The sequence below is a fragment of the Mauremys mutica genome, chromosome 7 (assembly GCF_020497125.1).
Source record: "Mauremys mutica isolate MM-2020 ecotype Southern chromosome 7, ASM2049712v1, whole genome shotgun sequence".
Taxonomy (NCBI): Eukaryota; Metazoa; Chordata; order Testudines; family Geoemydidae; genus Mauremys; species Mauremys mutica.
Genome location: NC_059078.1, coordinates 85,853,576 through 85,879,900, shown reverse-complemented (window position 1 = coordinate 85,879,900; position 26,325 = coordinate 85,853,576). Strand labels below are relative to the sequence as shown.

At 40.4% G+C, this 26,325-nt stretch overlaps 1 protein-coding gene across 1 annotated transcript; it reads right to left on the bottom strand.

The window, feature by feature from the left end:
- On the bottom strand, positions 1–26,325 carry VPS26A (VPS26, retromer complex component A). The gene is made up of 9 exons (XM_045024661.1): positions 26,173–26,325; positions 19,411–19,560; positions 12,626–12,701; positions 10,234–10,390; positions 7,388–7,552; positions 6,801–6,907; positions 5,227–5,295; positions 2,855–2,997; positions 1–1,838 (listed from the first exon to the last, which is right to left on the bottom strand). The coding sequence occupies exons 1-9, from the start codon at positions 26,173–26,175 to the stop codon at positions 1,725–1,727; spliced, it is 984 nt and encodes a 327-aa protein (XP_044880596.1). The 5' UTR covers positions 26,176–26,325; the 3' UTR covers positions 1–1,724.

Genomic DNA, 26,325 nt, shown 5'->3' with positions numbered 1-26,325 from the left:
TTTTAGTGAGAATACAGCTACTTTAATAACTCAAATAGAGGCTCAGTGTGTTTCTTGTTTATTATACATGGTTGCACAATCTGAGGCTGGTTAAATACAATCTGTTTTCAAAGTCTCTTGGAATAGTTTCCAGATTACAACATGCAAGTGATAATGAAAATATTTGGCATATTTTTAAAAAATTCTGAACAGGCACTTACATGAGGGAGTTAAATTTGCACTCAGATATCCACATTTAACAGAAATACCCCAGTATATAGTACATAGAATCTTTGTCTGCTTTATCAAAGTGCCATAGTAGTAAAACATTTTACAGAAGTGTAATTCAATTATTTTGCTTACTCATAAAGTAAGGTAAACCAATGACGCCTGCACTGAAGTTTAGAAAGAGTGTCTTGTTTATAGTCCAAGTGAAATACAAGCGCAAGTAGCCTTCCACACAGCACGGTTCATTTTGTGTCCAATCCACATATGTCTGATGACAGACTACGTGATTAATAGTGAACAAATGGAGGCTAACATGTTTAAGTAATTTGTTCAAAGACTCTAAACTCACAAAAGAGAGGAGTAAGACAAAAATATTGTTTTCCTAGCCAAATTTCTCACTTTTCGAACTCAACCAGTTTAAAAAAATATCTTAAAAAAAAAAAAAAAGGAGGTTGTCTCCCACCCAATTATAGGCCTAGATGGACGAGAATAAGTATGTTCTTCTGAGAGGCTGTCATTTTTCCTCCTCCCCCAGGATGGCAAGGGAGCAAGCTGTAAAGAGGGGAGTAGGTTTGTGAATCCAAGAGGTGATGAGTAAATATTGTGCATGTAAAAATTGATTTCAAGAACATAAACACTAGGTCTCGGTTTAATCATTAAGAGTCAGCTATGCTAAAACATCCCTCCCCCCCCCCCCCCCCAAATCATCTCAGTTAAAGTAAAACAGCAACGGGTGGGAGAAGTGCAAGTTCTACAGTTACTAGAAAATAGATTTAAGTAAAAACAAATATGGTTAGAGTAAATTGTAGCGAGCCACCACCCATCTAAAAGGATCATCTTGGGAACAAATTTGTTTGTGAACATTCTTGTGAAAAATGCAAGATTCAAAGCCTCTGATAACCACGGTATGGTCTTAGAAGACTCCAAACAGGTACAGCAAGTTTGTGGTATATGCATGTGGTTTATAGTGTGTTAAACTATGCTTAAAATGTCTAGAATAAGTCTTAAATATTCTTAAAACAAAAAGATCCACCATAAACCCTAATTTTTAGTGTAATTTAGACAAGTATACTTATCTGTTGGTTTCAAAACCAGTGCAGATAAGCAGCACTGGAGGTATGCATGCGATAAATGAAATGAAGGGGGAGAAATGCTTTAATCTACATATTATAGGTGATTAGCAAAAAATAAATATACAAGCCCACATGCATGGAAATATATAACTAGATTTGTTTAAGTTTTATGCATATCAAGTGCATAATATCAAATAAAAGTAAAATGTGCAGTATAAAATAGTAGCTTAAGAAAGTTCCAGTGTTTGAGAAAGCACTTTATTTTAAATGTATATACACACTTGAATGTTACTTGACAAATGTTTTAGTAATATGGTAAATGCAACACTGTAAGACAAAGGAAGACAGTCGTAATGTGGGTTTTTGCCTTCTCTTTTCCTACAGGCTGCTGCCATCTTTAACCTGCTGAAGTATCACAACAGTTTTTTCACCTCCTATACTAGTTCACATTTCAGGTTGCTCAGCAGATGCTTGTGGTTCTGGAGATTCAAACCGCTGGTGAAAATTTGTTCGTGGTTTCCTCAGTTTCTCAGGAGCTTTTCTCCAAAGAATTATTTCCTATTTAGGGGAAGCAAATGCTCATTTAGTATAGTGTTATGTCTGGTCAAATATTAACCCCATAACCTCAAAATTAATCATAGGTTTCTATTGATGCAAGGTTTCCAAAATACTTTGCATGACTATTTATTTCAGTTCTGTAATAAGCTATATTTCTATAAGTCAGGCACAGATAGATTTGAGAACATGAGCAATTCAGTTTACAAATATTAAAATTTTACATCCATGTGTGTTGTGCTCTCTCCTAGTCAGTCACTGCCTCTCTGGCTACTCCAATGCTCACTTTGCTCCCCTTCTGTGCTATCAAGCAAAAGAAATAATATTTCTTGCCCAAAATCTGAATCAGGCCACTCCCTTCTTCTAATCCTTCTGGCTTCCTCTTACTTTCTGCATTAAATTCAAGCTTCTTATTCATACCTTAAGGCCTTATTTACCTGTCTTCAGTTTTGTTCCTATCCATATTTCCTCTTATGGTCACAAAGTATCCACCCTGCCCTTTATATCCTTTACACGCCTTTACTTTTGTACTCTTATGCCAGGAACCAAATCAAATTCCTTCAGTTTCTTCATCCAGCATTAACCCACTCATGTAAACAAAATGTTGCACATCCAGTAATTAAAAAAAAAAAAAGTGATGTGGCACATCCAGTAAACAAAAATGCTCCAACAATTTCCTTTTTTAGACACATAAATTTCTATCAGTATTGTTTTGTCTGCCTATTTAGATTTTAAGTTCTATGGGGCATCAATCACTCCTTTCTTGCATTTTATACCACACTAATACCTCATCTTTGCTAAAACAGTGTTCATCATCCCCTTCCTCCTCCTCACTTGCAAATTAAGTTTAGTGTGCATGCTATTCAGTACAGCAAATGAGAAAAGTAAGTCTTTCACATTTTTATTTGTAGAATAGAGTGTACTTGCTCTGTTTCCAAATATGGAGGAAAAAAAACAAAACCCACTGTTCACAACAAAAGCCATCCTGCCACAAGACTCCAGCCTGTACAACACCATACCTGTTGTTTGAAGTATCGTCTGTCTTCTTCATCCACAAGCACTAGATTCAAAAAGTATCTCACTGAAAATTTTTTGTTCACATCCCTCATTGTAGGAGTTGGATCATAGCCTGCTAAGAAAAGTCTTATAGGAATTGATTCACCTTGAAGAGGAAAGAAAAAGTTAGAGTTAGTTTCATCTGAGAGAACTATCGTTAAAACACATTTCACAAAATGGATAAGACTGGATGAAAAAGCGGTGGTCTTCTACCCAATCACCCTTCAGATTCTAATGGCACAGCCCCTTATCTGGGAAACCCAACACAGGTCCTGAAGTTTACAAGAGCCTTTAAGTCAACGGTGTGCCAGAAGATGGCATTGGTGAGAGGCTATTTCACCTAACCGGGTTCCAAACCATTCAGGACTTTAAAGGACCAAGACCTTGAAGGCCCATTCTATAAATTAAATAAGAAGCCAGTGTCAATTATGAACTGTCACCTAGCATAACTCTTTCTGGGACCTCTCATCACTAAATTACTAAAATAATCTAAATCTTGTTGTCAGAGCTATTGTAGAAAATGCTAATGCTAGCTCAAAGTCAATAAGAACACTATTTTCACTCCAAACCAGATCAGACAACTATTGATCAGTAACTGTTCTTCAGCCATGCCAGAATCAGACTGATTTGGATCTGCAGGATCCAAATTCTAGTTGGAGTTTTTGCAACAACCTTCAGATAGCCCTGTCCCCAGAAAGGGTGATTTAATCTTGCTGTTCAGTCTTGTCTCAGGATCCTAAAATAGTTGCTCAAAGGAGTTCTGTCACCATTCAACTGTGACTGGCAGCTTGCATACCTGTACCCCCTCCCCACCACAAACCAGAACCCTTTCTCCCACTGATTTTTCTTAAGGAGCTTTAAGCCTTGTGATCCTTCTTTTCCTCTACCTTTATTTACCACATCCCTCCCTAAACTTTCCTCTGGAAGCAAGTTTGAGAATCATTAGCAGCTAGCCTCTTCCTTCAGGACTTCTGATTGTTCCAGTATCTGCCCCAATGATTGGGCGAACCAAGTCTTGCAGCAAATATCCTGAAGCACTCCAATAGCTCAGAGGGGAACAGGAAACTTTCTAGGGGCTTGACTACACAAGCAAACTTGCACCACTTTAGTTAAATCCCTATGTGGACACACTTATACCCAGTTTTAAAACAGATATGTCAGCACAGCTTGCCCTTTAGGGGCAGCCAGTTTTCGACAGGTAAGTGTGTCCAAGTAGGTTTTAACCTGACTTATTTTAGTTTGCCCAACAAAGCTGCACCAACTTTTAAACTTATTTTAGTTAAACTACACCATTACCTAAACTGGTGTAACTTCATGTTTAGACCAGGCCTAAAGAATATCTTTTCCACTCAGTGAGTTATTGTAATTTAGAGGCACCCAAATATTCATAACACAGTTACTATCCATGATCCCTTAGAACAGTGGTTCTCAACCTTTCCAGACCACTGTATGTCTGATTTGTCTTGCGTACCCCAAGTTTCACCTCAACTAAAAGACTATTTACAAAATCAGACATTAAAATACAAAATTGTCACAGCACAGTATTACTGAAAAATTGCTTACTTTCTCATTTTTACCATATAATTATTAAAAAAATCAATTGGAATATAGATATGGTACTTACATTTCAGTGCATAGTATATAGAGCAATATAAACAAGTCGTATGAAATTTTAGTTTGTACTGACTTCACTTCTGCTTATTATGTAGCCTGTTGTAAAACTAGGCAAATATCTAGGTGAGTTGATGTACCCCCAGAAGACCTCTGTGTACCCCTGGTTTAGAACCAGGGCCTTAGAGCAGCTGCATGTCCTGACAGTAGGCACCAGATGGCTTGTGCTCAGAAGCTTGCTAAAGAGTCTGCTTCCAAAGAGGCAAATATGGTGGAGATCAGAGATGGAAGTACTTAAAAACACTAGTAAAGGAGAGGAACACATGGCAGCAAAATGAGAGAAAAGAAGGACTGTCCTCCCACTTTTTAGGAAGAATATTCTTCACTTCCTCCTATATAGTGAGCTGTTAAATGTAGTAGAGATGGGCTTGAACTAGAATCCCAAATCGGATCACAGGTATTGGTGAAGGTGACTAGGATTAGTAAAAAGGTTTCAACTTCAAACAGATTTCATAATTAGAGCCCCCATCTCTAGCTTAAGTAATCACTATTGCCACTTGCAGCTTTGGGTGTTCTACCTTACCATACCACTTTCACAACCCAAACAAAAATTTAGTTTTTCAAGACAACCAATTCCTATCTATATAGAAGCAAACTCCTCTTAAAAACCTGTTATAATTTTACACACTAGAATGTTCTCCAAAGTTCAAGTGCAATTATTTACCTTTGACTGGCGCACCATCCATTATTTCATACTTAGCAATGGTTTCCGTCTCTGTTGTGGTACTGGGCCCTGGTTTTAAAAAAAAAAAAAAAAAGTGCAAGGTGTTGATGAGAGACATTTTGGAACATTTACTTGATATGCTTTTTCAGTGAAACTACAGGACTTCAAACAATAGTCTTATTGCCCAACAGTGTTTTCACTTTAATTGACACAAACCCTTTGGTTTCCCTTTGTATGTCTAAGGAAGATTGTGTATATTAAGAAAAAAAACTCAACTTCCAATAGTGTTTATATTCATAAGTGGAAAAAAAAAATACTAGGTAGAGCTACGTATAGTATGGATAAATGCTTTGGAAGCTTTACCTGCAATCATCCACCTACTCCTGACTCAAACCTCCTTGGAGTTAAAACTTAAATTGTACCAAATTGTATGCTGATTTTGTGAAATGGACAGTACTATCAACAGTAATCTACTCATTTATTTGAGGGATCGAGTAGCTCTGTAACAAGTCCATGAGTCATGAGGTGTTTAGCAAAAATGTGGCGCTTAAAGGTGTAAAGATTGACTTGTAAAGGAAAAGAAATTATTTGCACCCTCTATGATGTATTAAAGCATCTTAAACTTTTCTGCTTCTTCTCCATGTTACAAATTCATGTCTCGTCTACCCTGGAAAACTAAGGTGACTGAAGAGCTGGTAAAATTTTGGCATCACAAAAACTGTTTTTAGTTTGCTTTTAATAACACCTATTTAATTCCAATGACTAATGGACACTCAAATATAAGATGTCTGTTAAAGATGCAGCATCACTACCTCTTTAGTTGAAGTATGAACATTCAGACATCCCAGACCTCCAAATCATCATTCAGCAAAAACAGGAAAAGACCAAACCTAACACTGATATTTGTAAAGTTAGGTCTTTCTTTGTTTTTATATAAAGCTTTTTAGTTCTTTCAAGACGACAATGCTTTCCATATATATCTCCTTTAATAAATGGGGGGGGGGGTGGGGAGAGGGAAGAGAGAGAGAGAGAGAGAGAATGTAGATGAAGGGTAACATTTTCCAAAATGCCTAAGTAAAGTCCCATTTTCAAGAGCTACTAATGAATCCTAATGAAAGTTAATGGGAATTAAGCATTTTTGAAACCTTTACTCTGTCGTCACAATTATCTGCTATTCAAAGGACATGACCAGCCTCTTCAACTGTTTAAAAAAAAAAAATCCACTAATTTCAGATATTTGACTGAAGTGAATAACAATTCATGCTCATGCATATTTTTAGTTTGAGTATCAAACGTTCTGTAAATAGCCTGTAATTTTAAGTGATCTAGGATGAGCTCTCCAACCCAAAAGCAAGCTTTGAATCCTAAAGTATGAAGTAGATGTCTACTACAAGATCTAGCTACTTTTATACTAGATATCAAATTTGATTCTGAACCCCAGATGAACAGAAACCCCATTAAAAATGTCTGATGAACCAAAATACATCTTTGACTAACTTATTAGGTTTGCATCAACTTTATGATAAAAATATGAGCTAGTAATTTGTGTATTCTTCCTTTTTTGCTCATCTTACCAATTCCAGTGATCTCCTTTTTGATCAGTTGCAACTCCATGTGCTGAATTTTTATTCTTACTAAGAGGAAATAAATTTTTCCAACAATCACATCCTTTAAGTGATACCTTTAGGAGAACAAACACAGCTTTCAGTTAAAGGCTTACCTAATACACATGATTTTAGCTAGAGTTTAAGAAAAAAAATATACAGGTGCATAATTTTTATTGCTGAAACTGAACCGAACAGTGCCCTTCTGCTAAGGTGGGTTTCCCAACCACTCAAGTGAGGCTAGAACATCCCTACCACTACAGATTCCAACTGAGAATGCACTACAGTCATCCAAATAGCATGATTTCAGGAGCTAAATCAAAGTCACTAGCAAGTTTGCAGGAGACTGAACGTTAAGCACTGAAAATGGCACTTGGCAACTACTCTGAAAATTAAATCTTTGTGTTTATGATCAATCATTTTGTTTCCAAGCCTCTAGGATCAAAAGCTCATAATGCAAGAATCATTACGATAAGTCATCTATATTACATCAAAGGTTTCTCTCTTCTTGATCAGTTTGAGTACTTTTATTTGTGTACGTGTTGAGTCATACTTACTTTGACTTGTTATATTCAAATTCTATATGCAGGCAGTCTTCAATGCCTACTTCCATTTTAATAGAGTTGTTAACATCTGGGTATGTTGCAAGCTGGTGAACAATAAGATCATATTCTTTTACCAAGTCTGACAGTCGTCTTACTATTGTCACTTTAAGAAAATACCTATGAAGTAAACAGTAAAGTTAATGAGACTCAGTTATGCATAATATATTGTTTTTATGGATAAAGTTGCCACGGTGACACTAATTAAATAACTAAAAACCAAAATAAGACGAGGGTAATTTTATATTCAGTAATTAGACTTTTTTAAAACCCCAACATTCTACAGAATTTTATCCACTGATTTACTTACTAGCTAGTCAAGTCAAAACCTCGGCAACACATGCCTCCAGTCTCATTTCCTTTAGTCACGTTAATACTAGAGCTGTCAAGCGATTAAAAAAATTAGTTGCAATTAAATCGCACTGTTAATAATAGAATACCATTTTTAAAAATTTGATGTTTTCTACATTTTCAAATATATTGATTTCAATTACAACCGAACAGTGTGCAATGCTCACTTTATAATATAAATATTTGCACTGTAAAAAATAAATAGTATATTTCAATTCACTTAATATAAGTACTATAGTGCAATCTCTATCATGAAAGCTAAACTTACAAATGTAGAATTATGTACAAGAAAATAACTGCATTCAAAAATAAAACAATGTAAAACTTTAGAGCCTACAAGTCCACTCGGTCCTACTTCAGCCACTCAGACAAACAAGTTTGGTTACATTTGCAGGACATAATGCTGCCCACTTCTTGTTTACAGCATCACCTGAAAGTGAGAATAGGTGTTCGCATGGCACTGTTGTATCTGGTGTTGCAAGATATTTATGTGCCAGATGCACTAGAGATTCATATGTCCTTTCATGCTTCAACCACCATTCCAGAGGACATGCTGATGATGGATTCTGCTCGATAACAATCCTAAGCAGAGCGGACCGATGCACGTTCATTTTCTTCATTTGAGTCAGATGCCACCAGCAGAAGGTTGATTTTCTTTTTTGGTGGTTCAAGTTCTGTAGTTTCCGCATCGAAATGTTGCTCTTTTAAAGACTTCTGAAAGCATGCTTCACACCTCGTCCTTCTAAGAATCTGAAGTGCCTTCCAAAATCTGAAGCCTTGGGTCAAGTGCCATAACTATTTTTAGAAATCTCACATTGATACCGTCTTTGCGTTTTGTTAAATCTGCAGTGACAGTGTTCGTAAATCAAACACCATGTGCTGGGTTATCATCCGAGACTGCTATAATATGAAATATATGGCAGAATGTGGGTAACAAGAGACATACAATCCACCCCCACCAGGAGTTCAGTCACAAATCTTATTAATGCACTATTTTTTTAAACGATCAGCAGCAGCATGGAAGCATGTCCTCCGGAACGGTGGCTGAAGCATGCTAAACATTTGTATTCCCCTTCATATCTGGCACATAAATACCTTGCAAAGCCAGCTACAAAAGTGCCATGTGAACGCCTGTTCTCACTTTCAGGTGACGTAAATAAGAAGCAGGCAGCAGTATCTCCTGTAAATGTAAACAAACTTGTTTCTCTTAGTGATTGGCTGAAGAAGTAGGACTAAGTGGACTTGTAGGCTCTAAAGTTTTACATTGTTTTGTTTCTGAGTGCAGTTATGTAACAAAGAACTACATTTGTAAATTACACTTTCGCAATAGAGATTGCACTACAGTACTTGTATGAGGTAAATTGAAAAATACTATTTGTTTTATTTTTAGTGTAAATATTTGTAATAAACACTACAAAGTCAGTACTGTACACTTTGTGTTGTGTTGTAACAAATCAATATATTTGAAAAACGTAGAAAAACATCCAAAAATATTTAATAAAATTTCAATTGGTAATCTATTGTTTATCAGTGCAAGTAATCATGATTAATTTTTTTAATCGCAGTTTATTTTTTAGTTAATTGCATGAGTTAACTGCGATTAATCAACATCCCTAGTTGATACATATCAAGAATCAGAGTGCTATAAACAAAAATCCTCCTTATGTTCTCAAATACAAGGGTTTCTTCATGAACATCAAGTCTACTTTCTGTTTTGGTGTTCTTCAAAGTAACATGTCAAATGTTTTCTTACATTATGCTCTTTGTTAACAGGAAATAATCAATACACCGTGCTTGAGAAAAAGTGTATTTTATTCATAAGTTAACTTTCAATTTTAAAAAGGGGACATACAGCATCTTGACAGCTCCTACAACAGAGAACTGGGTTTATATGACAGAGCTGAAGATATCTTTGAATTCGCAAGACATCTTGGTATGAGAGACTTGGGAGATGAGCACATGTCTTGAGTGGTATAAACCTTCATGTGATCCTGATGCTTCCAAAGGAGATAAAAGCCAGCTACCAGAATTATTCCCTTAGTCCTCTGAAAAAGCATGTCGCTTCATGTGTTCTATTGGAATCAAAGTCTGCACTTGAGAAAGCGTCATCACCTTACAGAAGGGCTGGACTTCATTAACAGGTGAAATGAATGAAATACCAACCCATTTTCTAGGTGGGAATCTCACTGTCCATCTAGAAAAAAGTGCCATTGTGAGTGTGAGCACAGTAATAGCCTTAAATTCCGTGTACAGAGTTTTGGAGAAAGATACAGACCTAAAATGTGTAACAGTGTTAATTTTATGTTTACAACTTAATGGGAAACAGACTTGACAGAATTACCATTTTGTTGAATGCACACACAGCCTGTTTTACATATAGGCCTAACAGGATATCTGATTCTAGTATCAAATTTCATAGAATCTGCCCATTTAAATGCATATTTTCATACCTCAATCTGACATTGGCACCAATGTAGGATTCATATGGCTTCTCAACTTGCATAAACTCAAAGTCATAACTTCTGCTTTGTGTCAGTTCTCCTGGTAAGGCTAGTTCTTTCACTAGGTTTACAAATTCATGAGTATTGCTCTTGTCATTGAAGAGTTCTGAAATTGAGAAGCAAGAAGTCAGAGAGAGTTTATTAAAAAACACAAATGTTGAAGTGAACATCATTTGAAACTTCTTTTTCTAGTTCTACTCTGACTGCTGGGAGTGAGGCGTGTGAAGGGGAAAAGAGAGAGTAATTAAATTCACCTCCAGATCACCGGAATTTAAAAATACATTCAGCAAAAAGGTCAGCAAACAACTAGACCAGAAAGGTAAATGATAAGATAGAAAGAAGAAAAGGCCCCAATTATCACAGATAGTTAAAAACAAGAAAGAAGTGTGTGTGTTGAACCAGTAATGACCCAAACCGGCCAAAACCTGGTTTTTAGCTAAGTTGGCAAGAGGCAATGACATCACTTGTTTGTTAAAGGGTATAAAAAGACAAGCTCTTAGATCGTTTATTGCTAATACCTGCCTGAAGTTGGAGTCAACCAATATGGGTCTAAGCACTCCTGAATTTACCCTATAAGTATTTTGATCAATTGTTTATACATGTTTTGTTACTGTTCGGATGTATAGAATACTTATTATTTAGAGCAATTGTACAAAGACCACTGGGCCTCTGGATTTAATAAAGAAATTTCTGGTTAGATGAGTGTCATAGTAACACCATACATAAATATTACAGAATGTTGGAATTAAAGTCTCCATGTCCACTTAGGCTAACAGAAGATAATTAGCATCATTTGGAACAGGACTGGACCAAGTAATCTACAAGTTAATAAAAAATTGTTAGAAGGTACATCATCATTACTATCAACCTAGATAAGTTCAAACCAGTCACTTAGGTCCAAGTCCTGTCATGCTGTAAACAGGCGCCCACCAACTAATGGAGTTGCATGCATTCCTTAGTGTTTAACCTTATTACTGTATCTTTGTGCCACTCAGTCTTCACATAATACATAGTAATAACTTTGCAAAACCTATCAGGAAAACCGTTTCTACATGCAAGTTGTTCTTTATGATTCAGAATTATAAAGAAATATGGTCAGCTAGTAACTATCACAAGGAGTTAAGACATTTGACGATTTATTCAAATTTAATTAATTTTCCCTAGCAGAGAATTAAAAAAAAAAAAAACAAAAACCTCATTACTCTAAGTAGGCTCACATTTAAATATACCACAACCCAAGTAATAAAGCATCATGAAAACAGTTTGTTAGAAATACAAAACAGTATTTAAGTGACAGACACATTTGTAACATGCAAAAAAAGTTACTAAATAAGTGATCATAATTAAAAGAATGTTGTGAAGTGTATTTTGTTCATTGGACAACTGTTTAATTTTAATTATACTACATTATTTACTACTAAATTTACTGATGCATTTTCTGAGGCAGGGAGAATACTTTTTGTATAAGTCAGAGAGGCTTTATTGTAAACAGAAGATAGAGAATTTCATAATAAATCTAAGGTATATATTTCAAGTATTTTTGGGAAAAGCTACTGTTACACCTTTGAACCTAACCAAATGATGCAGGTTCTTCACAATTTTATAGTTTCTAAATCTGAATGAAAAAAAATGAACTTCAGTTTAATGCAATGTTTTACCAAGCAATTTTATAGGATCTCTGCACTTTATGTTCAGTAACAGTACACAACTACACTTTAGAAGACTCGAAGGGCCACAGACGTATTTCTAGAAAGAAGTAATTATAGGCCATTACCACCCTTTTCTTTTCTTTTCCTATACCTTCTTTCCTTCTAAATCAAGGATTAAAGACTAAAAAAGTAATCCAGGCCTGCACAGCAAGCACATGCTTGGCATTTTCGTTTGATACGCTAAAAGGCAATGTGAGAAATAAGCAAGAGATGAATCTTTGGATGCTATTTTTCATGTGATTGCCACGTGTGGTTTAAAAAAGTCTAAATTTTCCTAGGTTTTCATTTTGAGTATGCAGATTAAGATTGATCACTGCAGAACTGTGTTCACATGTGTGGCAATAAGTTGTGTAAATGCCAAGCATGCTCTCTGGTTGGCCATAAAATGTTTCTCCAGGTAAACAGACTGGTGAAAGGGGAAGAGGAATACTGCTGCTTTTTCCAATTTCTGACTAGCACAAGTAGCACATTACATTCATGACTGTCAGCACTCTGGCTCAGTCCCCATGACTATATCAAGATAGTGGTTAACAAGTGCTAAAGTAAGACAATGTCTGAGTCATTTTAACTCTGAAGTAAAGTTCCATAAATCACATCTACCCACACCCCGCATTGGCAGCTTTAAAACTCACCAATTTGTCCTACAAATTCAATTCTAATTCCTTGGTGCTCTAACCTCTTTCCAGGTTGTTTAAAGGCTATGTTCACCTGAAAAGAAAAAAAAAAAAAGAAGAGTAGTTGGAGGCTTTTATACTTTTTAACTGTAGCACAGCAGGTGTTCACTTTCATTTCCGGACAAAGATCAGTTATTTGGGTGTGCCCAGAAAGATATCTCCTTCCCTCCCCTGTCTTTTTTCACTCCATGATTTCTAAGAGTTCAAGCTTGTGTATTGTCTTTAAGGGTTATACGCAAGAGGATGCATTAAGGACAGATAAAGACTGTCCAAGGGAGTGTAAAATTGCCATCAAATTAGCAATGCTCCACTACAGGATCAGAAATTTAGCTGAACTGCCAGAAAGTGTCTCTTCTTTAGAGTAGTCATTTGACTAGACAACTTTTCCATCCTCCTTGTACAACATTCTTGAGGACTAAAACCATTCCAGGAGAGAACAACTGCGAGGAAAAGATCTTTACTGACTTACTTCTCAAAATGGAAAGCATTCATACAAGTGTTTAAACTACTGAAATTTCATTGGGATAGCTCAGTGGTTTGAGCACTGGCCTGCTAAACCCAGGGTTTAGTTAATACACCTCTACCCCAATACAACGCTGTCCTCGGGAGCCAAAAAAAAAAATCTTACCGTGTTACATCAAACTTGCTTTGATCCGCTGGAGCACCCCGCCCCCACGGAGCGCTGCTTTACCGCATTATATCCGAATTCATTTTATATCGGGTCACGTTATATCGGGGTAGAGGTGTAGTTGGGGATTGGGTCCTGCTTTGAGCAGGGAGTTGGACTAGATGACCTCCTGAGGTCCCTTCCAACCCTGATATTCTATGATTCCATGACATTAAGTGACTACTTCACTAGTCATTAAAGCATCTAAGAAAGGAAAGATATACCAAAGTGAGCAGGTTTCAGAGTAGCAGCCGTGTTAGTCTGTATCCGCAAAAAGAACAGGAGTACTTGTGGCACCTTAAAGACTAACAAATTTATTTTAGCATGAGCAGTCACTCAGAGTAGGTGTCACAAGTAGGTAGGCTTGGGAGATCCCACTATTTATTCTCTGTTGTAATAACTGAGCCCAAAAATTTACTGTAATTGTAAGCTCAAATGTAAAAAGCATCTGAAAGTTCATAAGATGTTACATTAACCTATAAACAAATGTTGATGGGGGGAAAAAAAAGGTACAAAAGGGAGACAGACTAATTCAGTCTAAACTAAAAAGGCCTCCTGATACAATTCAAGGTATGTGTTGAAATCATGCTTGGTAGAAAGAAAAGATGCGGAACTAGAAGTTAATGAACCAAAATTGGTATGTCAGATATTAGGACTATTAGTGGACAAAATAGAGGGGATGAACTATGCAACCAACTTTCCCTCTCCCACCACCTTTTTGGGGTTCTTAAGAGGAGACTTTGAAAAGAACATCTCATTTCAATGCATCTTAGCTTCTCAGGTCTTGTGTCTTCCCAATTCATGGACTCATCCTCCCCGATCCCAGGAAAGAAGGAGCTGATCAAAGGATTTTCTTCCCAAGAGGAAGGCCATCAGGCCTTGTAAATCATCATGACATCCAGTCCTTGGCCAATCAGCAAGGATACCTAATTGCCAACAGCACAGTCACACAAAATCCTGTCTCCCATTCCTGTAGTGTTACTTTCTGCCCACTATTTCCTTCCTCCTATCATCTTTCTCTCTCAGCTTTTCATCAAAACCTGAAATCAACTGCACTGCATCAGCACAGCGAGATGAGTCAGCCACAACCCATCCCAGCTAAGGAAAAAAAGGACCCAACCAGATGATGTCCCTTGATCAGAATGCAAACCATGGTCCATGCAACAGGTGTCATGTGTCCTTGCCTACCAAAGCATCCATTCGTAACTAGCCAGCCATCCAGTGTTCCAAAAACAACCGACAAAAGCCATATTTCCCCCCCACCTTTTCTAGCTTGTATCTCCTTCACTTTGTGCCTGTTAAAAACAGGAGAAGTGAATACCTTTCACAAATCAGCACTGAATAAAATTACAACCTTCCTTTTCATCAAAAAGAGGGCTGATGAAATTGAGACTGATTTTTGCCTCCAAAAGGAGAGAGACTTCAGCAGGCTAAGGTTTTTGGTTTTTTGCATAATTACTCAGTTTCAATATAAATGCTTTTTATTTCTTATGTTTGATCAGTAAGCTTTCAACTCTAGAATGAATGCTTTTGGGTATTTGCCAGGAAGCCAAGTGAACCACAGCCTCTATAGAAACAACCCTAAACTTTGTATCACTGTTTTAATGTTGAACAATAAAAGTTCATAATACCTTTAACTCTTTTCACCCTCGAGATTAATACCATCTCTCTTTCCCTGCTCCCTCTCCCTCACAATCAAGAAGCCGCCAAGCAGGGAATCAAAACCCCATGGAGAAGAAGCCGAGCCTGAGGATCTCAGAACTCATGGGCAGGAATTCTTCTCTAACAAACATGTTGCCAACTATAAAAAAAAAATGTAATAGATTACAGTAAACTTTAAAAGTACTCTTCTAGTTCAGTGTTTAAATAATTTTTGAATACAAGTTATTTTATTAACAAACTTCTGTTTTAAGGAATGATGTAAGGGCAAGTTTATGAGTTGTTTCATTAAAACTCTAAAACATGACAACTCATGACAAGGTTAGAGTGGAGCTGCATTTGATTTTGTTTTCCGGAAGAGAGCTCAGCATTAAAGAGTTTGGAAAACAATGTACTATATTAAGTTGGTCCACCCGAGTGCTGAGCTCTCTCCTCTTTCCTGATTCCCTTGCAAAGCCTCGGGCAAGTCTGGCCTCCTGCCAGTCCAGATGCCTCACTGCTATCCCTAGACTAAAAGGAGGAGAAGAAACTAGAGTTTGAGCAGCCCCCAAATCCTCTCACCACCTCTTCGGATTTAGAGCCTAATGCCTTGAGCAGGGTTGGGGGGCGGAAAGCATTAGAAGAACTGGTGAGAAGAACTCTTTTGCTAACCAATTCATATTACACAGCTGCAACAGAATTTTGAACTGACAGACAAGCCTACGTACTGGTGGAAACAGATCAAAACAAGTTAGACACAAAGTTCTCTTGTGCCCCAGGTAGCACTGCCCCAGCAAATTCAAGGATAAAGCAAGCAAGACTAGACCAGCTGTGCTTGGTACCTAGATCTATACCTTTTGCTCATTTCTATGGCTAAGGCAAAGGTACACATCAAAGCCCAAAGGACAGTTCAAAGATGGGAGCACGACACCATGATCTGAGATACTACAACTTGGCAGATTTGTTGACCAAATGGCATATTAACCATGACCAAGATTTTAATGCCTTTTTTTTTTAAAATGCACCTTAGAGACTCATGGCAGCCCTATATACCTCCAAACTGAAATATCATTTTGCGCTTTAAAAGAAACAGATCATACAGTCTCCTGTTCACAAAAAGACTATGTTCCAAGTTCCCAATGTGCATGACAGCTATTAAAGTTTGTCTAAATGAACATTTAGTTTGCAACAAACTAGGGAGTAAGACTTGCGCACACTAGCATGTCTGTGTGGACACTACTGCTGCAAACTAGCAGCTCCCTAATGCACTTTAATCTACTCCTGTTTTATTAAAGTACACTAAGGAACTGTTAACGTGTGGCAACAGGGTCCACATGGACACAGTGTGGGCACATCAGCACAGGGTAGATTTACACCTCAGCTTGCTGCGAACTAAAGTGTTCATTTAGACAAGCCCTTAGACCAGTGGTCCCCAAACTTTTGAGGGTCATTCCTCCATCCGCACCACCCTGGAGCCAGGGGGAGTAGTAGGGATAGATACTGCCAGCAGTGACAGATAGGGATAAAGGGGCTGAGGCTGGGGCCACAGCTGGGGGTGGGGCCGCAGCCAGGCTACAGTGGGGGCCAGGAGGCTGGCCTCCAGCCAGGTGCAGAGCCACACTGAGGCTAGGGACGGGGTCAGGTGCGGGGCCAAAGCAGAGCTTGGGTCAGGGTGGGGCTCCCTTCCCACCCCATAGGGGCTGGCCCAGCCCACTACACCCCCCGAATGTTCCTCTGTGTCCTCCTCCCCCCAGGGGGCATGCCCCACAGCTTGGGGACCTCTGCCTTAGACATAGATAAGGGTTTATCATGGCACTTAAAGTTAGCCAACTAGATGACAGTTCCACAGCCAAAAAAAAGACTCTTTACTTTGACCATCATTGTGTGGAATTAAGGATTACCAAGGGAGGTGGAATAGATTCCTTCCTTTATGTCATCTGGCAGAGTCATTGAGATTCCCCTTAAATGCTTAAACTTTAGAAAAAGCAGCAAAGAGTCCTGTGGCACCTTATAGACTAACAGACATTTTGGAGCATGAGCTTTCGTGGGCGAATACCCACTTCGTCGGATGCAGTTCTGTTAGTCTATAAGGTGCCACAGGACTCTTTGCTGCTTTTACAGATCGAGACTAACACGGCTACCCCTCTGATACTTAACTTTAGAAACATTCCACTCACAAGCCAGAGAAGCCAGGCTATTGCTCAGTTTAAGATGTGAATCCTGTTAGGTTAACTGTTTCCCCACAACTGAATCTAGATGCATCTCCTGTGGATGTTAGTCCCTAAAGCACACTGTGCTGAGATTTATTTTGTACAAGTCTAGTAAACGTAGGTCCCTCTTAGTGGGGAAAGGAGCTTGCAATGCTGGATGACAATTTAAGAGAATCCTGGACCAAAAAAAAAAAAAAACAGTTACTGAAATCCCAACCTACTGTCAATTTTAATTATTTAAAGACACCTTATTGGTCTTCATGAGTAAAGCGTAAGCTGAGCTGAAGATCCTCTGATGTACTACCAGATGCCACTTCAGGGCATGGGGTATAACTTCAGGATGTACAGAACAAGCAGGTAATTGATGTCCAAAGACTACAGCTAAAAAAATACAAAACAAACAAAAAAAACGGTGCCTTCTTGGCCTTCCCCTCTCTCAAGTTCCAAAAGGTTACCGCTTCCAACAAGAAAAACCATTCCAAAGTCACAGGGATGCCTTTGGTTGCACTGGCCTCTTTAGAGAAAGAGGACAAGAGATGAAAGGAAGCAGCAATAGGCTAATGAACATATCAAACAGAGGTTCCCATTAATTGCCACACTAACTAATATGAACAGTCCAGTATCCTGTCTTCCAACAGTGGCCAGTGCCAGGTGCCCCAGAGGGAATGTACAGAACAGGTAATCATTGCTGCTGGAGGTGTAATGGATGTTAACACCGCCCTGCAAGAAGTGCTGAAGACCGCACTCATCCACGATGGCTTAGCTCGTGGTATTCGTGAAGCTGCCAAAGCCTTGGACAAACGCCAAGCCCACCTTTGTGTTCTTGCTTCAAACTGCGACAAACCCATGTACCGTATTTTCCGGCGTATAAGACGACTGGGTGTATAAGACGACCCCCTAATTTTCCACTTAAAACATAGGTTTTGGCCTATACTCGCTGTATAAGACTACCCTCCCCCCCTTCCGAGGCTGAAGGACCCACCACCGAAGACCTGGTAGGGAACCGTCCAGTGAGTACACCCCCCACCCACATCCTGCCCCCCCTCAGAAACCACAACCCATAACCCCCCCTGCCCTGCTCCTTGTCCCCTGACCACTCCTTCCCAAGACCCCCAACCCTAACTCCCCCCCAGGACCCCACCCCCTGCCAAACTTGCCCCGCTCCCTGTCCCCTGACTGCCCCGACTCCATCCACCACCATCCCAACAGACCCCAGGAACTCCCACGCGGCGCCTACCCAACCCCCCCTTCCCCATTCCCTGTCTGCCCCCCCAGAACCTCTGCCCGATCCAACCCCTCCTCCCCCGCCCCAGTTCCAGTCCTGGCCCCGGCCTCTTACCCCTGCTGGGGGCCAGGGTTGGAGCCGGAGCCGCGGGGCCCGGCTCCCCGGGCCCGGCCGACACAGGAGCCGGAGCTGCAGCCGCGGGGCCGGCTCCCCGGGCCCGGCCGACACCGGAGCCGGAGCTGCAGCCGCGGGGCCGGCTCCCCGGGCCGACACCGGGACCGGCGCCGCAGGTAAGCCGTCCCGCCCCCTCTCCCTCCCCCACACGCCCGGCTTACCTGCCTGCTCCTTTTTTCAGGCTTCCTGCGAACATTTGATTCGCGGGAAGCCGGGGAAGGGGAGGAGAAGGAGGGCGGAGCGTTCAGGGGAGCGGTGTCATCTATTAAGCCTGCTCGGATTGGCTGAGTCAGAGAGGCAGGCTATTACAACCTTTGCCAATCCGAGCAGGCTTTGTATGCTATTAATGCATACACCAGAGAGACGCCTCCCAGGATCGGCTCAACCGAAGCCTGTTTATACCCGGCGTATAAGACGACCCCCGATTTTTGGGGGTTGTTTTTTAGTTTAAAAAGCCGTCTTATACGCCGGAAAATACGGTATGTAAAGTTGGTTGAAGCCCTTTGTGCAGAACCCCAGATCAACTTGATAAAAGTTGATCCATCCCCTGTCGCTCATTCCCAGCTTCTGGCAAACAGAGGCTAGGGACACCATTCCTGCCCATCCTGGCTAATAACCACTGGAAGAACTAAAGTTTACATTAGTCACAAGTAGGTATAGAACAGAATTTTCTGACCTTTAAGAACAAATGCAGGCCAGAGAATTAAGCTGGTGTTCAAGCCAGTTTACCTAACCAAGAAAAACCTATGTCTCATGGTTGATATCTAGTTTCCATTTAAGTGCTACAAAAAAGTAAAACAAATTGTTATTAGAAGCACACAGGTCTTACCTTTCCTGAAACAGATTCACCATCATAGAAGAGGAAGTGTTTTTCTATTTTGCCATCTTCAGTTTTAATTTCTGCTGTTTTTCGTGTTTCTGCATCATTAAGAATAATGTCAATCTCACAAATAGGACCAAAAAAGCCTCCAAGAAAACTCTGGAATAAAAAATAATTTTTCAGATTATCACAGGGGTAAAAAGATGACTGTATACTTTATGAAATGCATATTTTTTTTGTGTGTGGGGCAGCGATGCTAATTAAAGCCTGGGGGATGAAAGTATGTTCCCCATTACACAAATTCCCTGTGTACTGAAGGACAGATCTCAGTTTGCAGATGTACAGCTCAAATTTTTAGAATATGCAAATCATTCCATTGGGATGTTTAAAAAAAGTTATACACAAGTAGTTTCATAATAGCCACATGGGACAGTACTCAGTTAGCAAATAATTAAAAGATAAGATCAGTAGCAAGCTGAAGAATGAGCAATTCACAACAGGAATAAGTAGATAGTTCTAGTACCAAATTATGATCACCATTAAAATTACATATACCATTTTGCTTCTTCCATCTTCAAAAAACAACAAAATTTCAGACACTCCTAATTATTAGTACTGCAACTTTCCACTGAAATTTGATAGTTTTAAATCAAACCTGAGAAATCCAGATTCAAAAAACAAACTTTTGGATTCCTTACAATTAGTAAACTGGGACACACTATGCAGGACATTGTAACAAACTGTTTACTGGAGTAAGAGCAAATAGGCCACAAACTGAAAGACCTGGGAGAGGAGCTACAGGAAACACAGCAGAACTAGAAAAAGATGCTTTTTGGTCCAAGACTATGCACCAAACTCTGGCTTGAGGAGGAAAGAAAGGAACATATCAAATTATCTGTGACTGCCCTGAACAGAACTTTCTGGATGCAAATCACACACACAAAAAACTCGATGTAGTCCCTCACTGTCTTCTACTGGGTAAATTTGGTATTCTTTAAAGACTCTATGTTCTCATTCTATGTAAGGTCTTTAATTGTAGTGTGGTGAGATAAAACTTAGAGAGTTGGGACAAAAAGTCAAAAGAAGACAAGAAGTACTTTAGCTAAAATCTTAAATGAAGTGTAGAACTAATGATGCAAGAAAGCTGTTCCAAACAATAGGCACTGCTGAGAAGAAAACTCTCATCTCAGCAAGAGTGACACTGTGTGGGGAACAGAAAAGACACAGGACCGCAAGACAGGCTGAAGCAAGGACATAAAAAGCAATTTTGATCTTATAAAATGTTAAGATACACAAGGCTAAATAAAAGAAGTCTCTGTACTTTGTTTCTACTTAAGCTTGTTACTCTGGCAAACTGCCCCAAAACTCTTCACAAAGAGTTGTGCACAATTCCATAAAAGAAAGCTAAAAGTTAGCCAGTACTGAGTGGAAGTCTCAGGATATGTATACACTACAGCTTACATCGGTACAGGTTGTGTCACTCAGGGGTGTGAATAAGCCACCCCCCCTGAACTACAGAAGCGACACTGACCTAAACGCCCGTGTGGACGGTGCAATGTCAGTGGCATAGCTTCTCCCATCGACATAATTACTTCAGCCTCCACGAGTGGCAGCAGGTAAATTGATGGGAGAACTCTCCCACTGTTGGCTTAGAATGTCTGTAAACTCTGTAGCTTAGACATAGCCTAGACTCCTAAATCTCAAAAAGCAGCCTAAGGAGGGGCTCACATCTAACAAGGAAGTCTTCCAAGTCTCTGCTGAGTAGAGATTTACATTCACAGGTGGAACATCAAAGAAGCTTGCTTTGTGACTACATCTGTTTTCTGATATTCAATTTCCAGTTTAATTAGTTATTTAGGAAGAATTCCCAAATTATTAGTATACAAGAAATGTTTAAGTTATAACACTTTATTGCCTTTTCCAGGAACATGCTCACATTAATCCTTAAACATGCAGTACTACTTTCAAAGTGTAGTCAGCAATTACATCTATCAAATTTAAAGTGTGTCTATTGAGTTTTATGCACATGTCCACTAAACCAAAAACAGATTACATTCACAGCACACATAATCTAAAAGGATCCCATAGCACAAGGGTTCTTAAACTTCATTGTACCGTGACCTGCTTCTGGCAATAAAAGTTACTATACGACCCCAGGAGGGCGGACCGAAGCCTGAGCCCAACCGATCCCTGCCATCCCAGGGCAGGGGGGAGCTGAAGCCCAAGGGCTTATACCCCAGGCAAGGGCTCTGTAATCTCAGCTCCACTGCCCAAAGTAGAAGCCCTCAGGCTTTGGCTTCGGCCCCAGGAAGTCTAAACCAGCCCTGACGACCTCACTTTGAGGTCCCAACCCACAACTTGAGAACTGCTGCAGTATAGCATTTCACAAATTATAGACAGAGCCACTAAAACGCAGTCACGATAGAAACAGAGGTTGACAGTAGAATACTCACAAAACACTGCACATCAATACTTATTTTAAGACGTTCCCCATATGGGCTGGCCTATGCTTCAACTTGAAGGAGAATAAAGCCTTTAAATAAAAGCACCATCACCTCCCTCAATGTGTGTCAAAATAGTTTATATGTAAACATAGCAATCAACAAATAGACTGCTGTATCTTGCACATGAAGTTAAGACCGCTGACCTTACAAATTCTTGAAACTGTCTTGCAGTCTCATGAGTTCATTGAGTAACTTCTGAATTAGCCATTTTCCTTCTCAAAAGCACTAGTTCTCATCTAGCATGGCTAAACAAAACAAATTTGGAGTTTCAAGGCTAAGCCATTTTTAAAAAACAAGCCATTCCAAAAAACAAACCAAAAAAACACACAGGTTTTCCAAAAATGAAAATCTTAATTTTTCTAACTGTGATCTCCTAGTCATGTTGTTCAACGGATACCCAAAGAGAGAGATTCCTTCTATGGCAGCGGACTACTTTTAAAAAAAGCGTCCGGTGTACTGGTTTCTTCATATCTAATCTCCTTGCTAAACACCTTGTAACAGCAAGACAGTCACAATCTTAACTGTCTTAAGTGTCTTAGTGTGGACATACCCTTACAATATGAAATGGTCCTAAATCTTTCTGTACTATTGCTATTCACTTTCAACTACAGAGGCAAGTGCATTTCAGTAACCCCTGTTCAGAATCTAAGGCATTTTGGGATGCTGCATATTTATACGTCATCCTAAGTGTGATTAGCAAATACACAAGTGATCTTAAACCAAAGAGTTCATGCTTTCAAGGTGATAAGTCTTCTGGATGACACAACATGTACTTAGTATACTATGTGTGTCAGAACTGTTTAGACTACTTCAGTGCAGGCTATAAACTCCTCAAGTAAGGACCAAGCTGTCAAGTTTTGCTAGGCAAAAACACTAGCAGGACTCAAACACAGTACGAATAATAAAAAATATTGTTAATACTGGAGAACAAGAGACATTATTAAGGGCACAAAAGCAAACTACCCCATTAAGTAGGAAAAAGATCTTCAATGATTTGAAACTCAAAGAGTCCTACAAAAAGTAGAAACTAGGCCAAATTATAAAGGATGAATATAAACAACTAACACAGATATGTAGGCACAAAATTAGAAAGGCCAAGTCACAAACAAGATTCAACTAGCTAGAGACAAAGGGTAATAAGAAAACATTCTACAAATACATTAGAAGCAAAAGAAAGACCAAGGAGAGAGTAGGTAGGCTCTTTATTCAATGAGGGGAGGGAAACAGGAACAGAAAATGTAGAAATGGCAGAAGTGCTAAATGACTTTTTTTTGTTTCAGTTTTTACTAAAGTTTAGTACCGATTGGACATCTAACATTGTGAATGCCAATGAAAATGAGATAGGATCAGAGGCTAAAATAGGGAAAGAACAAGTTAAAAGTTATTTAGTCAAGTTAGATGTCTTCAAGTTACCATGGCCTGATGAAATACATCCTAGAATACTCAAGGAGCTGACTGAGGAAATATCTGAGACATTAAGGATCACCTTTGAAAAGCCATGAAAGACGGGAGAGATTCCAGATAACTGGAATAGGGCAAATATAGTGCCAATCTATAAAAAAAACAAAATAAGGACAACCCAAGGAATTACAGACCAGTCATCTTAATTTCACTACCCAAAAAGTGAATGAGCAAAAAATTAAGCGATCAGTTTGCAAACACCTAGAAGATAATAAGGTGATAAGTAACAGTCAGCATTGATTTGTCAAGAACAAATCATGTCAAACCAACCTAATAGCTTTCTTTGACAGGGTAACAAGCCTTGCGTATAGGGGGACGCAGTAGACGACATATATCTTGACTTCAGTAAGGCTTTTGATACTGTCTCACATGACCTTCTCATAAACAAATTAGGGAAACACAACCATGATGGAGCTACTACAAGGTGAGTCCATAACTGTTTGGAAAACCATTCCCAAAGAATAATCATCAGTGGTTCACAGCCAAGCTGAAAGGGCACATCAAGCAGGATCCCACAGGGATCAGTTCTGGGTACAGTTCTGTTCAGTATCTTCATCAATAATTTAGATAATGGCATAGAGAGAACACTTAAAGTTTGTGGATGTTACCAAGCTGGGAGGGATTGCAAGTGCATTGGAGGATAGGATTTTGGAAGGCATTTCAGAGTCTTAAACCTTGGGTCAAGTGCTATAGCTATCTTTAGAAATCTCACTGGTACCTTCTTTGCGTTTTGTGAAATCTGCAGTGAAAATGTTCTTAAAATGAAGAACATGTGCTGGGTCATCATCAGAGACTGCAACAGGAAATATATGGCAGAACACAGGTAAAACAGAACAGGAGACATAAAATTCTCCCCCAAGGCGTTCCATCACAGATTTAATTAACACTTTTTTTTTTTAAATGAGCATCATCAGCATGGAAGCACGTCCTCTAGAATGGTGGCTAATGGGGCATATGAATGTTTAGTATATCTGGCACGTAAATACCTTGCAATGCCGGCGACAAAAGTGCGTACAAATGCCTGTTCTCACTTTCTGGTGACATAAATAAGAAGCAGGCAGCATTATCTCCCTTAAATGTAAACAAACTAGTTTGTGTTAGCGATTGGCTGAACAAGAAGTAGGACTGAGTGGACTTGTAGGCTCTAAAGTTTTACACCTTTTTTTTTTTTTTTTTGTAGTACAGTCATGTAACAAAAAAAAAAATCTACATTTGTAAGTTGCATTTTCAAGTCAAAAATTGCACTACAGTACTTGTAGGAGGTGAAATGAAAAATACTATTTCTTTTGTTTATCATTTTTACAGTGCAAATAGCTGTAAGCAAAAATATACCAACAATATTTAATACATTTATTTTGGTATGCTATTATTTAACAGTGCAATTAAAACTGCAATAATCAACAGACCTAGTTGTTTCTTGTCCTAGCCTCAGAAATCAAAGAACAATTTTTTGTAACAACAGGCTTAAATTGCAACAAGGATAGTTTAGGTTGGACAATAGGAAAAACTTCCAAATTGTCAGAATGGTTAAGCACTAAAATAAATTGCCTAGAGAGGTTGTGGAATCATCATCCTTGGAAAATTTTAAGACCGGGTTAGACAAACACCTGTCAGGGGTGGTCTAGGATGGACCTCAAAGTGGGTCACAACCCCATTTTAATGGGGCCAGCAGGGCTTGCTTAGACTTGCTGAGGCTGAAGCCAAAGCTAGAGCCCCACTGTCTGGGCCCAAAGCCTGAGGGCTTCAGCCTTGGGCAATGGGGCTGAAATTACAAACCCCCTGCCTGGAGGCTGAAGCCCTTGGTCTTTAGCTTCCCCTCCCCCCAGAGGTAGCAGGCAGGCTCAGGCTTCACCGCCCCCCCCTCCCAACCCACCTGGGGTCATAGAGTAATTTTTGTTGTCAGAAGGGGATTGTGGTGCACTGAAGTTTGAGAACCCTTTATCTAGATAATACTTAGACCTGCCATGAGAGCAGGCGGACTGGAACAGATGACCTCTTGAGGTCCCTTCCAGTCCTATGATGTATTTATTTACTCTGAGAATTGACCCTGCCCACGTGGCATTGAATCCAACTTTTTGTTGCTCCATTTCCAAATCAAACATGTCCAGGGTGTAAGCAAAGGGACCACCCCAGGCTCGGACAGTGGAGCTGTTCTCCCCAGCCTGCCTCCCCACACCAGATACAGGCTCTGCAGCCCCAGCTATGCCGCTCTCCGGACGCGCCCTGCAGCCCCGCCGCCGACAGTGACTTGGCAGGACAGGGAGGGGTTGTCGGCCCCGCGGGACAGCCGTGCAGGGGTGCTCCAGCCCAGCCGCTGACAACTCTGCGGGGCCCACCGGGGCGAGGAGCGACCGAAACGTGCCTGGGGCCGACCGCCACGAGCCAACGCAGCGCCGGCCGGCCGGGAGGAGAGGCCGGTGCGGTCACTTGCAGGATCAGAGGTCGAATGTCACCGCCTGAGGGGAGCCGGGCGGGCAGCCGCCCCAGGGCTGAGCGCGCAGGGCCCAGCGCCCTGTGGAGCAATCGACGGCGGACGGGCCCCTCTCAGCCACACGCGGACAACGGAGGGCGCCCGCGAGCCAGCCCCCGCCGGCCACAGGTGGGAATCCGCGTCCCGAGGCGCGTCCCCGACGGGAGCGAGCCGCCGCCACGGGCCCTACCGCACCAAAACCCTCCCCCAGCCGCCGGGCCTGCGCCGCACGCGGGCAGGGGAACGGGCAGGCCGCGCCGACGCCTCAAAACGGGAGAGGCGCCACGCGCTCAGCCCAGGGACCCCCGAGATGCCCGCTCGCTCGCGCGCACTCACCATGGTCACTTCGCCTCCGACCGACCCCGACCAGCAACAGCTCCGGCCTGCGCCCCTGTCATGTGACCCTAGAGGCGGTCACGCCCCGCCCCTCGGCCACGTGACCGCCCCTCCCTAGTCCCTACGGAGAGGAGGTGGAGGCGGAGCGCGCGC